Source organism: Haemaphysalis longicornis, unplaced genomic scaffold (genome assembly GCF_048455015.1).
Source record: "Haemaphysalis longicornis isolate Haplotype H1 unplaced genomic scaffold, Haemaphysalis longicornis Haplotype H1 scaffold_6, whole genome shotgun sequence".
NCBI classification, from domain to species: domain Eukaryota; kingdom Metazoa; phylum Arthropoda; class Arachnida; order Ixodida; family Ixodidae; genus Haemaphysalis; species Haemaphysalis longicornis.
This window is the reverse complement of record NW_027526407.1, coordinates 66,579,214-66,594,511: the sequence shown is the minus strand read 5'-3', so window position 1 is coordinate 66,594,511 and position 15,298 is coordinate 66,579,214. Positions and strand designations below refer to the sequence as shown.

At 46.8% G+C, this 15,298-nt stretch overlaps 2 protein-coding genes across 2 annotated transcripts in view; one reads left to right on the top strand and one right to left on the bottom strand.

Moving 5' to 3' along the window:
* LOC144141618 (uncharacterized) overlaps positions 1-11,909 on the top strand; it is a 104,837-nt gene extending 92,928 nt beyond the window's left edge. Inside the window, exon 6 of the mRNA XM_077673160.1 lies at positions 10,257-11,909. The gene's annotated coding sequence lies outside the window, so the exon portion shown is untranslated. The remainder of the gene's footprint in view (positions 1-10,256) is intronic.
* Positions 11,910-13,038: 1,129 nt separating this feature from the next.
* Positions 13,039-14,521, bottom strand: LOC144141617 (uncharacterized). Its single transcript, XM_077673159.1, has one exon. It carries the CDS (start codon positions 14,468-14,470, stop codon positions 13,109-13,111), a length of 1,362 nt encoding a protein of 453 aa, XP_077529285.1. The 5' UTR covers positions 14,471-14,521; the 3' UTR covers positions 13,039-13,108.
* Positions 14,522-15,298: the final 777 nt, after the last annotated feature.

Here is a 15,298-nt window from a genome sequence, read left to right as displayed (position 1 = left end):
GCCCCGCTGGTAGCGTGGTGGTCATCGCACCAGACGCGTATTCTGGAGGTCGTGGGTTCAGATTCGTCCACCCGGCGGGCATTCTTTGTCCACTTGGTGTGTTTCCAAATTCTCCATCTGTTTCAATGACCTACCACATTCTCCCCTTTGGTCTCCGGGTTGTCTTCACTGCCACCCCTCATTTCTTTCTCTCTCTCTCTCTCTCTCTCTCTCTCTCTCTCTCTCTCTCTCTATATATATATATATATATATATATATATATATATATATATATATATATATATATGTATATATATATATATATATATACAGTCGAACACGGATATATCGAACACGGATATATCGAATTATTGTCTATATCGAACTCATAAATTATCCCCTTGAAAATTCCGTGTAAAAGTATAGGAATTCGTACGTTTATATCGAACCGTATTTTTCCCGACATTGGGTATATCGAACGCCGCGCGAGCTGGAAGGTGCTCTTCGGCGGTCGCTGCACCCCCGATTGAGGTTGAGGAGGATGTGGAGGAATGCGCGGGCATGGCGAAGACTGGCTCGCGGAACTAATCCCCCCTACCGGAACGAATTTGCGCTTGCCCAGTCGGGCCCCGCTACCGGCCGCCGTAGCGTTAGCTGACGGAGCCCGGTATGCTAAATCTCTCTAGGCACACAAGCCCGAACGCTCAGAAAATTTGACAGTGCGAGGTAGGGATGCCCCGACTGCGCACGTCCTTTTTCTTTTTTTTCGGCTGCGTACGTTTCCCGGCTTGCCGAAAAGAGGTTTTTTTTTTCTCTCTCTCTGGGTCTGTCTTCCCCCGATGTCATCTCTGGAAATGGAAGAGGGAAGGAAGTCGCTGACAGCCTCCACCTTCTTTTGCATTTTGCTGCTGTTGCTGTTATTTGGCGAGTGGTCCCACACCTTTCGGAGATCACTGTTTCTCTCGGAGATGACCAACGCGAGCGCTTTGTTGGAGTCCGTTCAGATAGCCTTGGAATTGTTACCTTCAAAGTTCTTGTGCACAAGAACTGTTCTTCTTTTGCGTGCGTGTTGCGCATGGTGTGCGAAGGCGCAGCGTACTGCAGGAATTTTCTAGTTGTGCAGCCTCGAGAAGATCGAGACCAGCGTCTTTAATTTCATTTCTAGGACGAAGAAGCAGGCCAAGATCAGCGATTTTTTTTTCACGGAAATAAAGCGTCCTGTTGCGTCGTGAGTGCGGAATGAGTTGTCATTTTTGAATGCGACGATCGGTAAGTGATCGTCCGCCATAGTTGAGGTCTCAGAGCCCATATTTCTTATATCGAATTTTTCATATATCGAACTATTTCGCGATCCCCCTGGAGTTCGATATATCCGTGCTCGACTGTATATATATATATATATATATATATATATATAAATATATATATATATATATATATATATATATATATATATATATATATATATATATATATATATATATATATATATATATATATATATATATATATATATATATATATATATATATATATATATATATATATATATATATATATATATATATATATATATATATATATATATACCGAACAGAGTGGGTTCGGCCCCACTCTGGGCGCGTGTTTTTCTTTCTTTCTTTCTTCTGTATATTTAAAAAAATGTTTACTTAATTAACCGTTGTGAAAAAGAAAAGAGCCTAACCACACCCCTATGCCTCCTTTGGCATTGTAGACTGCCGTCCTATCTTTCTGTATTTCCTGAACGAGCCCCTCATTTCCTTACTATATATATATATATATATATATATATATATATATATATATATATAGATTTCGATGATTTTTGCAACGGGCCAGAAGAAACGGTCAGGTAAAAGATAAGAACAACTTTGCGGTTAACTTGTTTATTATAAATTAGTCCGACAGTTTCGGAAGTGGAACTTCCTTCCTCGGGGTCAATCCCACAATGAACACCGAATCCTTATGCACACTGCATGCGAGGGAGTCTCTCTTCCTCTCCCTCATCAAGGAGGGGAATATGCCAGAGAACGTAAAACATCCGGTAACAACACGGCACTTGCTGAGTGGAAAAAAAAAAGGAAAGGCGGTGGTTTTAGTGAGAAAACGGCTCGGGTGGGGGAAGGCAGCGGGACCAAATGTTTCTATCGGCCCGCTGCGGCTGGGATGAAAGAGAACTGACAAACAAAATACAGACAACGCGTGAGCACAGATGGGAAGAGCGGGGCAGTGGTGTAGTAACTAAGGACGCGGTCTTGGCCCTGCATTTGTTTCATGGGTTCACCCAGAACAGACCGTTAAACGGAGAGGCATTGCTTTTACCAAGAAACCGGTGATAAGTCTACTTTGTTTGCCCTTTGAAGGGCCGCGACATGGCGACAGAGAAAGGCACTAGCGGCAGCCAGCGGCGAGCCGCACAGCGGTCGGACCGCGCGGAAGACAGGGGTCAAGTTACACAGGGGCGCGGCGAGTACCCCGTCCGTCCTTGGCCGCAGCGTAGAGTAATGTAAAGGCACACATACGACGCGACAAGCGTGAAGTTCAATGGAGGGCCGACACAGAAAACCACTGAACTACGCCACCGCTATGTCTCAACAGAACACGACAATCTCACGGTACGGCCAGACCGGCACTGCCGTTCAACGTCACCTCCCTCTCTTTTCTTACTCTTCTTAGTTGTCCCAACGTGGACAGCATTTATCGCGCAGCACGTGCAGTGCGGGGTTTAGGCGTCTTTTTTGGGCGGCGCTCCCTCTCGGTAGGCGCCGGTTTTCTGATGAGCTAATAGTGGATGGTCCTGAATAAGTAAAAAAAAAAAAAAAAAAAAACTTTGATGCTAGGAGGAAGGGGGTAGAACAATGTGCATCCACTTCCTGTTGTCAATCAACGTCCGTGGTCCTCCGGAGGCACGACATGCTGCCAGCGCTCTCGTTGATACCATGAGTCAGCGTTTTGAACTTATAAATAAGGTACGATTCCTTCTGTTCGCGCTCCCGTTTAGAGTGAAAACCGGTCTCTAGCAGAGTGACTTTAATTTGGTCGAATGAATGTCCTGAGGGGCTGACATGTCTTGAAATGGGCAAGTTCGGTTGTGTTTTAGCGTGCGAACGGTGGTTGTTAAAGCGTTTACGGAAGGCGGTTTTTGTTTGTCCGATGTACTGCATTCCACAGATGTCACAGTGAAGCATGTAGACGACATTTTGGCTGTCACAGTTTAGATGCGCATTTATTTTGAATACGTAATCTGAGGAGCTGGCTTTAGCCGTAGTGGTGGTTGTCATGTGTGAACAGACCTTACAACGTGTTTTCTTGAATGGCTGGCATCCCCGTTGAGTGCCCTCAATGTTAGTCGTCTTGGCTCTGACTAACATATCTTTCAGGTTTTTTCCGCGGCGATAAACAACTCGGGGGGGCTTTTGGAAAATTGAAGATAGCCGGCTACTTTGTTGCAGTATATTAAAATGTCTCGAAAGAATGTTATTAAGTTTAGGCAACGCAGATGAGTGGGTGAGGACAAGATTTGTCTGGCTTCCTTCATTCCTGGGATTCCCTCCATGTAGAATTTCCTCGCGGTTTAGGTTACGAGCTCTGTTGATGGAGTCATCGACCACTGCTGCTGGGTACTTTTGACGAATGAGGGCATTTTTTAGTTGTTGGGAATTGTGGTCAAAGTCGGCGTTGTCAGAGCAAATTCTGCGGTATCTGTGGGCCTGGGAATAGGGAATGCTCATCTTGCAATGCCGTGGATGGTCACTTTCAAAGTGCAGATACTGCTGGCGATCTGTGGGTTTTCTATATAGGGCTGTGATCGTGGTCGTGCCCTCTACCTGAATTGTGACGTCGAGAAAGCTTACAGATGTCCTTGAGATATTATGCGTAAAAGATATAGAAGGGTGGACCGCGTTGAAATCCGAAATGAACTTATGCAAGCTTGCCTCGCCATGCGGCCAGACAAAAAAGATGTCATCCAGGAATCGCTTGTATATGAGCGGGCGAACGGGTTGAGCTTCCAAGAAGGGTCCCTCGAGTGCCGCCATGAACAAGTTCGCGTAATTTGGTGCCATTTTTGTGCCCATAGCTGTGCCGCTAATTTGAAGGTAATGTTTGTTTTCGAATTGGAAATAATTGTAACGAAGCACAAGGTCAAGTAGGGCAGTAAGGGCGTGCTCACTGATCTCTAGTGCCATATCAGCGTTTTGACATGCCTCCACGGTATACCTGATGCCGTCTGAATGGGGGATATTTGTGTAAAGCGATGAGACATCCATTGTAACCAGGAAACTGCCAGGGGGGATTACCAGTCCAGACATCTCTCTCAAAAAATGGTTTGTGTCCTTGATATAGGCCGGAATTGTGGGAACTGCGTTTTTCAAAATAAAATCAAGAAAGCTGGAAATTGATTCTGTTGGAGTACCATTGCAAGATACAATAGGGCGGCCTGGATTGCCAGGTTTGTGAATTTTGGGGAGTAGGTAGAAGCGTCCCGGTGCTGATTGGGTGGGCGTCATTGCTTTAAACATGTCCTTAGTTATATCGCCATTTTCAAGAAGCCTTGTGAGTTCAAGGGTGATTTTCGACACGAACTGTTGTGTTGGGTCCGCAGGAAGTTCCTCATAAAAATTCTCATCACTCAGTTGTCGGAGTCCTTCCCTAATGTAGTCGGTTTTGTTAATTACGACTATTGCTCCGCCCTTGTCCGCCGGCTTTATAACAATGTCATCCCGTTGGCGGAGTGAGAAAAGGGCCTTGCGCTCATCAGTTGATAGGTTGTTGCGGACAGGTTTTGTTTTCTTTAATGCATTCAACACGTCTTTTTGAACGGCCGAAATGTACATATCGAGATGTTTGTCCCGACCATCGCTCGGTGTCCAACATTTGTCTGATGCTCCCGGAATTTTTTTGTCTGGGGTCGTTTCCCGGTCGTAGAAGTATTCACGAAGGCGCAAGTTCCTCGCAAAATTGTCTAAGTCCTGGTACAGCTGAAATTCATTAAATTTACCCGTAGAGGGACAGAATGTGAGACCTTTTGACAGCAGTTTAAGTTCAGATTCTATGAGCGGTTCGTCCGATAGGTTGACAACGTTGGATTCTGGATGCGCCGAACTTTCAGATGGGGTTTGACTCACAGGACATATGCTTTTCTCCTCACCCAAGGGTACAGCAGCCGGATTATCCGGAATGGAAGAATTCTCAGTTCTGGTTTGGCTTCCTGAGTATCCAACTCCCTGCTCCCTAAAGGAGTGATCTGGAATGGGGATATTGTCTCTCCGCATCTTTTTTAAATTTTTGGTTCATTACACCTCCTTCTTTTTGGGATTCGTATCCCTTGAGTTCCATTCTTTCCGTTTCGGATATCTCCGGGCTGCTCTGAAGGGAATTTTCCAACTTCTCTAATTCTAATGTCTTTCTTTCTCCGTGTCCTATTATTACCTGCATTAGCTGCAAGGATGCGTCCTCAAGAATATTGTTCCACCGCGCCATTTCATCCGCATTAAGATCGGTCATTGCCGGTGTCAGCCATAGCCGCAGTCCTTTAGGTATTTTACGCGCTGTTGCATATGATTTTAAAGTAGCGCTGTGCAAGTTGTAGCGCACTCGCTTATCTATGCTTTTGCGAAGAGAGAGGAAGGCGCGCGACCAGGGTCGTGTCGTTCGGGCCGTACCTTTACTTGGGCGGAGTCAGTCGTTGCGAACACGCGCGTCAGTCGTCTCAGGGGGGGTCTGGCGTGTCCCGTTGGGCCGGCGTGGCGAAGTCTTCGGGGTCACAGCTGTGGTGGGAGAGACCTCGGGAGAAGGGGGAGCCCGCTGGCATTCCCGCTGTGCCGGCGTTGCACCTGGTGTTGGGTTGTTCGGTGCCCGGGGTTTAAAGGGTCTCCGCTGCCAGCCGAGCGCCCTGAACGAGAGAGCGTTGCGGAAGTGCTCCGCCAGCAGCGCAACGCCCTCAAAACTCGCGTGGAGCCCGTCAGCAGCAAAGACCCTCCGTGCCGGTAGTTCGTGGAAGGCGTGATCGATGTAGCGCACGTCTGCTCCCAACTCCTTCCGCTGGCACATGCGGCGGACCTCGCGCACAAAATGGGAGGCCTCGCAGTTGAATGATCTGACAAACCGCCAGTCTCCACCTCGTCGGCGCCGGTTCAGGGTGCGGGGAAGGGGCAGGCTCCTACCGGCGCCTACCGAGAGGGAGCGCCGCCCAAAAAAGACGCCTAAACCCCGCACTGCACGTGCTGCGCGATAAATGCTGTCCACGTTGGGACAACTAAGAAGAGTAAGAAAAGAGAGGGAGGTGACGTTGAACGGCAGTGCCGGTCTGGCCGTACCGTGAGATTGTCGTGTTCTGTTGAGACATAGCGGTGGCGTAGTTCAGTGGTTTTCTGTGTCGGCCCTCCATTGAACTTCACGCTTGTCGCGTCGTATGTGTGCCTTTACATTACTCTACGCTGCGGCCAAGGACGGACGGGGTACTCGCCGCGCCCCTGTGTAACTTGACCCCTGTCTTCCGCGCGGTCCGACCGCTGTGCGGCTCGCCGCTGGCTGCCGCTAGTGCCTTTCTCTGTCGCCATGTCGCGGCCCTTCAAAGGGCAAACAAAGTAGACTTATCACCGGTTTCTTGGTAAAAGCAATGCCTCTCCGTTTAACGGTCTGTTCTGGGTGAACCCATGAAACAAATGCAGGGCCAAGACCGCGTCCTTAGTTACTACACCACTGCCCCGCTCTTCCCATCTGTGCTCACGCGTTGTCTGTATTTTGTTTGTCAGTTCTCTTTCATCCCAGCCGCAGCGGGCCGATAGAAACATTTGGTCCCGCTCCCTTCCCCCACCCGAGCCGTTTTCTCACTAAAACCACCGCCTTTCCTTTTTTTTTTCCACTCAGCAAGTGCCGTGTTGTTACCGGATGTTTTACGTTCTCTGGCATATTCCCCTCCTTGATGAGGGAGAGGAAGAGAGACTCCCTCGCATGCAGTGTGCATAAGGATTCGGTGTTCATTGTGGGATTGACCCCGAGGAAGGAAGTTCCACTTCCGAAACTGTCGGACTAATTTATAATAAACAAGTTAACCGCAAAGTTGTTCTTATCTTTTACCTGACTATATATATATATATATATATATTGTGAAGGCAAAAACCGAAAGTCAAAACTGGAAGCTCGTTCCGCGGGCAATCGCCCACAAAGGTGGTGTAACCGAAGCCAAGCGGGGAAGGAGAGGAAGAAAAAGCGGGAGCTCGAGGGGAACAAAGCGTACGAACCTGGGTACCGGTCGCAGTTTCTCACAATATATATATATATATATATATATATATATATATATATATATATATATATATATATATATATATATATATATATATATTTATATATATATAGATATATATATATATATATATATATATATATATATATATATATATATATATATATATATATATATATATATATATATATATATATATATATATATAACTTCGCACACCCACGACGTTGAGAATGGGCGGCGATGACCGCTACGCCACAGGCCGGGCTGAATTCCCTCCACTTTCTTGCGTGTATATGTTGACGTAATCGTTCATTGTATTTGGCTACCACTACGCTGCCTACCACCCGTAAATACAGCAAACAATTCCGTTAAGATAAATACCCACGAAAGCGGAGTGGTCTGGTGAAGGTCATCGCAGTAGATGCGTATATGTGGAGGTGGTGGGTTCGGATTCCACCCGGAGTGCATGCATTTCTCACGTTCTGGAAAACCCAGCGAAAAAAGCACGAACGCGCAGTCAAAGAAAGGACACCACACTCACTGGTTTTTTTTTGTTCTTCGCGTCGTTTTTCGCTGGTTTTTCCGAAACTTCCGAATGCAGCAAATGCCGAGAAAATTAAAGTTCTCATGTATTTCTCCAATTTCGTTCTTTATTACTTTCAATAAATTGTATCGGTTTATAGAATAATAAATGACCTATCACATTTTACGCTTTAATTTCCTTGGCTTTTTTGATTGACTACCCTTATTTCTGTCAATATTCACGAGCCCGTCATTTCCCATTCTGATTAGCTATATGCGTAGCGAGGGTTCCTGTTCCGGCAGGCTTGCTGCCATAGGTAGCTTAAGACGGTTCAAACGCTTGTGGACCACTCCCGACATGTCGTAGACGCTCGAATCACGGCCCGTGGGTAAAAAGAAGGTCCCCTTCACCCCGATTGTCGGAGTGGCGCTGGCTAGCCCCCCTAAATCCCCAAATACAGGAACCATTTACGTTAAGATAAATATACAAGCAAGTGGATGGAAACGAGGCTCGCCAGTAGCGTAGTGGTCATCGCACCACACGCGTATTCTAGAGATCGTGTGTTAGGGTCCCACCCGGCTTGTATCTTTGGATGTTTGGATCAACTTTTTTTCTATCTTTCAGAAAGCTGTATCTGGTTCTAGAATAATAAATGACCTACCAGATCTCCCCCTTTGTTTTCCTTGGTTTTCTTGAGTGCCTGCACGGCAAGAACAATCAGAAGGACATTTACTTATTTATCGGCAAATGTCTTGCCTTCGTTAGAGTAAGGTTTACATTGCATTACTGCGGTAATGGGATGTAAACCTTTATGTGACCAAGGAAAGTCATTTTTCGGTTTTAAGCAAACCTTCTTGCGATTGTTCTTGCTTGGGACCGACTTTTATTTCCAAACATCAGATGCTCTCTTTGTCAGTTTTCGCTTGCCATATATATATATATATATATATATATATATATATATATATATATATATATATATATATATATATATATATATATATATATATATATATATATATATATATATATATATATATATATATATATATACACGCATTATGCGGATGTCATGGGTTTGATTCCCGCTTCCTATAACGGCGGATTATTTCTCGACTTTGATTTCTTTATTCCAGTATCATACAAAAAGGACAATTACCTCATTCGGGCTATACAACTTCAAGTAGCTGAAGAGCACGGGCAGTAAGGACTGCATCTTTGATGCGTGTTCTCACGGAATCCCTCGTCCTTGTATTTCTGTTTCTGTACAGCAGTCCTGAAATGCCATTGGCTCACCCCGACATTTGACCACTTTTAAAGTGGCGAGCCGGTGGGATAACGAAAGACGCTCCGCGTCTCCCGCAGTGGTCGAGGGGCGGCGCTAGTTGACCGGTCTCTGGACCTGCCTAAATATATGCCCCCGCTTAACTCGAGAGGTAATCCGCCGCCAGGATAGCGCAGTTGTTAGCGCACCGCACGCGTTATGCGGATGTCGTTGGTTGGATTCCCGCTTCCGATCGCGCCCGATTTACTCCCGACTGACTTGTTTGTGCCAGTATCATGCCAAAATGACAATCACCGCATTCGGCGCTATAAAGCGACTTCAAGTAGCCGAATAGCACTTGCAGTAAGGACTGCATGTTTGATATATATATATATATATATATATATATATATATATATATATATATATATTGGGAGGTGGCCGATCTCCCGCGGAAAAGCACCTTCCGCGGTGCTTCTTCCGCTGACCCCGGCATGGGTGCATTACCTCACGGGTAGATTGTACCACTTGTCCACATGGGTGATTCCTGCGCACGGTACAATGCAAGGTGACTACCTTGAGTTCTTTACCGCGAAACATTGCCTTGCACAGCACCGGCCATGGTTTGGAGCCACTACTTACAATTGCAGCGCCGAAAGTTTGCCTGAGATTGAGTTTATGTAGTAGGACGCATGGGCTTTACTGAACAGCAGAGTAAAGAGTCATTGGAGTCATGGCAAGTGCTGGTATTGCTTATGTGGGTGATGTTTAAGAACTTCAAAATGAGGGATATTTTTTCTTAACTGAAAGCAATGAAAAGTTTGCGTGCTCCCTTTAACGTGTTTTTAGATGTTACCTTATTTTGGTTCTCGCGTTATTGATAGCACTAGAATTCGATAACCTTAACACTTCAACTATCTGTGCGGATACCGTTCAGTTTTCTTGGCTGTTTTTCTGCCCCGCGGGTCTCCGTAGAGATAATATCTTCCTGTCTTCAACAACTGTGTATTTTATTTATTTATTTATTTATTTATTGATTTATTAGGATACTGCAGGCTTTACAAAGCCCAAGCAGGAGTGAAAAGAGAAGAAGGGGTACCACAGAAGTATACACACGTGACTTTAGTAAAACTAAAAAAATAGGGGCAGAGAAAAAAAAAGCTCCACAATTAAGTGATTCAATGCGTTGTTTTTAATTTTTTGTGTTTTATTTACAGGAGGCACTCCGACATGACCTTGTACAGGAGGCCATCGCTCAAGGAGAACAGCTTTTCGGGATGTGTGGCAAGCGAAAGAAGACGCGTCACAAGCCATCCTCCAATTTTAAGCGACAAATATTTAAGGAAAACTCAAAGAACTCACTACAGCCCTTCATTCCATATACAAAAACTGTGAATGTTCAGGAACTTAACAAGTATTGAGAACGTGAGGTGACTTTAAAGAAAGTGGGGCGCAACATGGCTGTACTACAAGACGATTTTGTGGCTTGATATTCTGGTCAATGTAAAGCCGCAGTGTTTGCTAGTAGTGTAGTGTCTGATGACAGCGTTCAGTGCTTGTGAAGAGCCGTAACCACATGCGTTTATTAGTGGTTCTGTTGTCGTGTTACTTTGAATTCAGTTCTCAGGAAGATGGCTGTCGATTGACCATTCAAAGAAATATTGGATGCGTGTGGTCCTTTCTACGCATGTGACTTGACAATTCTTTAGTGTGCCGACAGTATCGAAAGTCGCTTTTCCAAAGTAGCCAGAAGTTTTTTTTTGCGATTTTTGATCCCAAACAACTGGCAGCTTGGAATACCACAAATGGTCACAGCGCGTTGTGGGCATGTTGCTCTGGTATCTGCCTTTCGTGCTGGCCTCAGAAAATGAACTGCTCAAAAACAAGCGTAACCGTGAGGCTATGACCAGAAAACAGGGTTTTGCAGCGGAAACTGTTTTTGCACTAGTGCATGCATGACTTAACTTTTCTTATTATCTGGACCATTTTTTTCTGCATTACACGTTAGACACCAACCCTGCCTTACATGTCTAGTTCTGAAGGTTCTCTCTATATACAAGATTTATTCTTTTGTGATTTAAGTGCGCCTATTTTGTATACACAAAGCAAGCTCAGGTGAAAGAAATATGGTTAGAAAGTTATTTGTAAATAAGGAACAGGTTGCAAACAAGAAGAAACTGTCCAGAAGCACTTTTCGCAATAGAGGAGGAATTGGTGCTTCCGTTAGCAGATAACGGGGCTGGCGTTTTGAGGACCTCAAATGGGACCACTATTAGATCAAGAGGTACGAAAGGAGAACATGAACGGAGAAGCTAGTTGATTTGTTGCCTAATATCATGCTGTTGGGGAGCGTGGGAACAAGAAAAGAGGAAAACAATGCACGCTGATTTCAAAGCTTGCGCGGGGTAATGGATTGCCTGTTTCGGCCTGTTATGTGACAATTTGTTAATGTAAAAGTTATTACTCATGAGGACAAAATCCTAATGGCTTTCTAAGAGTACACTAATGCGTTAGGTACGAAACGATTACTGGTTTGTTTTGTCCGCATGCTTTAAAGCTGACTTTTTTGCCTGCCTCTCCGCCCAAGAAGGTCCCTGCTTGCTGTAGTGCATTGTACATATTTGGCGTTCCCTCTCAAACTATCGTGAACCACTTCGAAAACCTGACTGTATCTCTTCGTGTATTTTTGTGTAACTGGTCCAAACAGCAGTCGCTTACATTAAAACGGGTAGTCTATTCAAAAGTGCGCCTTTATTATCCATGTGGATAAAAATGGTTTCTACAAACAAATTTCACCTACATTTTATGTGCCTTCGGTAGTGAAATGAAACTATTGAACAGGGATGGTTACTCAGCGAACGCAAAGAAATGTATGTAAAGTAGGAGGGAACCAGTCTTCTAAATACAAAAGCGCATTGAATGATAACGATGAAAAAAAAAACGCTGCACAGCGAGCCTAGAAGGAATGGTGCTTACACAAACCCTAGCCCTCGCCTCCAATTCAGAGGCCAGAATAAGTTTTTTTTAAGTGCGAAGAAATTTCACCTACATTTTATGTGCCTTCGGTAGTGAAATGAAACTATTGAACAGAGATAGTTACTCAGCGAACGCAAAGAAATGTATGTAAAGTAGGAGGGAACCAGTCTTCTAAATACAAAAGCGCATTGAATGATAACGATGAAAAAAAAAACGCTGCACAGCGAGCCTAGAAGGAATGGTGCTTACACAAACCCTAGCCCTCGCCTCCAATTCAGAGGCCAGAATAAGTTTTTTTTAATTGCGAAGAAATTTCACCTACATTTTATGTGCCTTCGGTAGTGAAATGAAACTATTGAACAGGGATAGTTACTCAGCGAACGCAAAGAATTGTATGTAAAGTAGGAGGGAACCAGTCTTCTAAATACAAAAGCGCATTGAATGATAACGATGAAAAAAAAAAAACGCTGCACAGCGAGCCTAGAAGGAATGGTGCTTACACAAACCCTAGCCCTCGCCTCCAATTCAGAGGCCAGAATAAGTTTTTTTTAAGTGCGAAGCACTTCTTAGTCGGGCCTACTCCTGCTTCCACCGCCGTCCTCCGTCCGCAGCCTAGCAACGGAGCTAGCTACCGTGCCTAGCAACGGCGCCGGATTTCCGACGCGTGAGGGCGCTCGCATAGCGCCCCCTCTCCCCCCTCGCCTACTCTCCTAAAGCCCCTTTACTACTCTCCAGCTCGCAACACCCTCTCTCGGCGCGCCAGCCAGGCCACTACACTATATAAAAAAAAAGAGCATCCATCACCAGGTTTCGATCCGAGGACTTAGCGGCCGCAGCGCGACGCTCCACCGACTAAGCCACGGACGCGACGCTGGTGTCCGTGTTAGTAACGCGCCTTATATCTTGAACACATTCAAACTACGTCGTCAGCGGCGTGCGTTGGCGACTCAGCGGCGTTATAGCGGCTTGATAACTGCGTGGTGTACACGTGATACTACAAACCCGCTAGTTCTGCATTCTCTCACGTGACTGTGAGTGAGTGAAAGAACTTTATTGAGGGTCCGGCGATGACGCGAGCTCGTCGCGCACCCGGCTAGTCCCACGTCGGGATCGGCAGGTCTAGCCCACCGGTCCGGTCGCGGGCACGCTGGACTGCCAGGATTTGCTTGTCTAGAGCGGGGCTACGCAGAAGAGAGTCCCACTCCTCCTTGCTGAACTTGGGGTGTGCGGACCCGCACTCCCAGAGCATGTGAGCTAGAGTAGAGGTCTGTCCGCAGGACGGGCAGGTGTCGTCGCGATATACGTCGGGGTAAACTTCGTGTAGAACTGCCAAACACGGATATGTGCAGGTCTGTAATAGTCTAAGGGAAACGGCTTGCGCCCTATTCAACTTGGGGTGAGTGGGTGGAAAGACCCTTCTAGACATGTAGAAAAATTTCGTGACCTCGTTATAAGTAGCGGGAGCATCCCTGTGGCCGTAAGGGGGAGGCGAGTCAGCTCTCCTTACAGAGGAAGCGCGGTCAGTGAGGTCGCGCGCAGCCTCGTGAGCAGACTCATTGAGGTTCGGGGGAGCACCCGCGAGAGATCCTATATGAGCTGGGAACCAGTGAATTGAATGATGCGTGAGAGCATCTGTACGCCAAACGCTAAGAAGGCGAGCAGCTTGCTCAGCTATGCGGCCATTCTGAAAAGCCCTCACTGCCGTTTTGGAGTCACTGTAGATCTCTGACCCACGACCGTCTAGCAGGGCGAGGGCGATGGCGACTTGCTCAGCGACTTGGGGGTCTGATGTGCGCATGGAAGCGCAGTTAGAAATATTTCCGCTGGAGTCGACCACAGCGACGGCAAAGGTCTTCCCATTGATGTACTCCGCAGCGTCAACGAAGCTTGCTATAATGTTTTTTTGCTTGATCTGTTTGAGGATCGCTGCTGCTCTTGCCTTGCGTCTGCCCTCGTTGTTGACAGGATGCACGTTTCGGGGCACGGGGGCCACTATGAACTTCTCTCGAATGCACCTAGGGATCGGGGTACTGCTCCTCGAGGATCCTGCTGAAGGGTAGCCTAGCTCTTCGAGGATGCGTTTGCCTGCTGCTGTGGTGTTCAGGCGAGCGAGTTGTGCGCGTTCTTGGGCTTCGGCAATCTCCTCGGCGGTGTTGTGTAACCCCAGCTTGAGGAGATCCTCTGTATGAGTCCTGATGGGCAATCCGAGAGCCCTTTTGACTACTTTACGGATGAGAGCGTTGAGCTTGTCTCGTTCCGCTCTGAGCCAGTTGTGCATGGAAATCGTGTACGTGAAGTGGCACAGTACGAAGGCATTGATCAGCCTGAGGAGATTGTCCTCCTTCATGCCCCGGTGTCGGTTTGCAATTCTTCGAACGAGCTGGAAAGCGTTTTCCGTCTTTGCAATGATTTTGCGGAGAGCCGTTCCATTCCCGCCATTGAATTCGACAAACATGCCCAGGACCCGAATGACGTCGACCCTGGGTATCAGCCCCCCGTCACTGGTGCGAAGAGTGATGTTGCTTTCGGAGACTGGCTTCCAGTCTTTGGGTCTGCCTCCCTTCTCCTTTCTGTAACGCAGAAGCTCCGACTTTGCGGGGGAGCAACGAAGTCCGGTGGGGCGGAGGTACTGCTCGGTCACATCGATCGCCTCCTGCATAGCTTCTTCAACTCTTCCCTCGCAGCCACCGGAGCACCAGATGGTGATGTCGTCGGCGTAGATGGTATGCTTGACGCCCTCGACTCGTGCCAACCTCTCCGAAAGGCCAATCTTAGAGATGTTAAATAGCATGGGGGAGATTACGGCGCCCTGAGGAGTTCCCCGTCCTCCGAGGGGCACTTCGTCGGAGCGGAAGTCTCCAATGCGAAGCGTGGCCTTCCGGGCAGTTAGAAAAGAGATGACGTACATGTGGAATCTGGAACCGAGGCCCAGGTCCGAAATTGTTTTGGCGATGAAGGTGTGGAGCACGTTATCAAAAGCCTTCTCGAGGTCCAGGCCGAGCAGGGCCTTTACGTCCCTGGAACGGCCATCCACGATCTGATGCTTGATTAGTTTCATGGCATCCTGCGTCGAGAGTCCGACTCGGAAGCCAATCATGTTGAACGGGTAAATCCCGTTGTCTTCGAGGTACCTGTTAATCCTATTAAGGACGACGTGCTCCATTACCTTGCCGACGCAAGACGTTAGAGAAATCGGCCTGAGCTTCCGAGCTTCCGAGCTTCCGAGCTTCCGAGCCGGGTTTTGGGATGAGAACCGTGCAGGCCATTTTCAATTCTGCAGGAA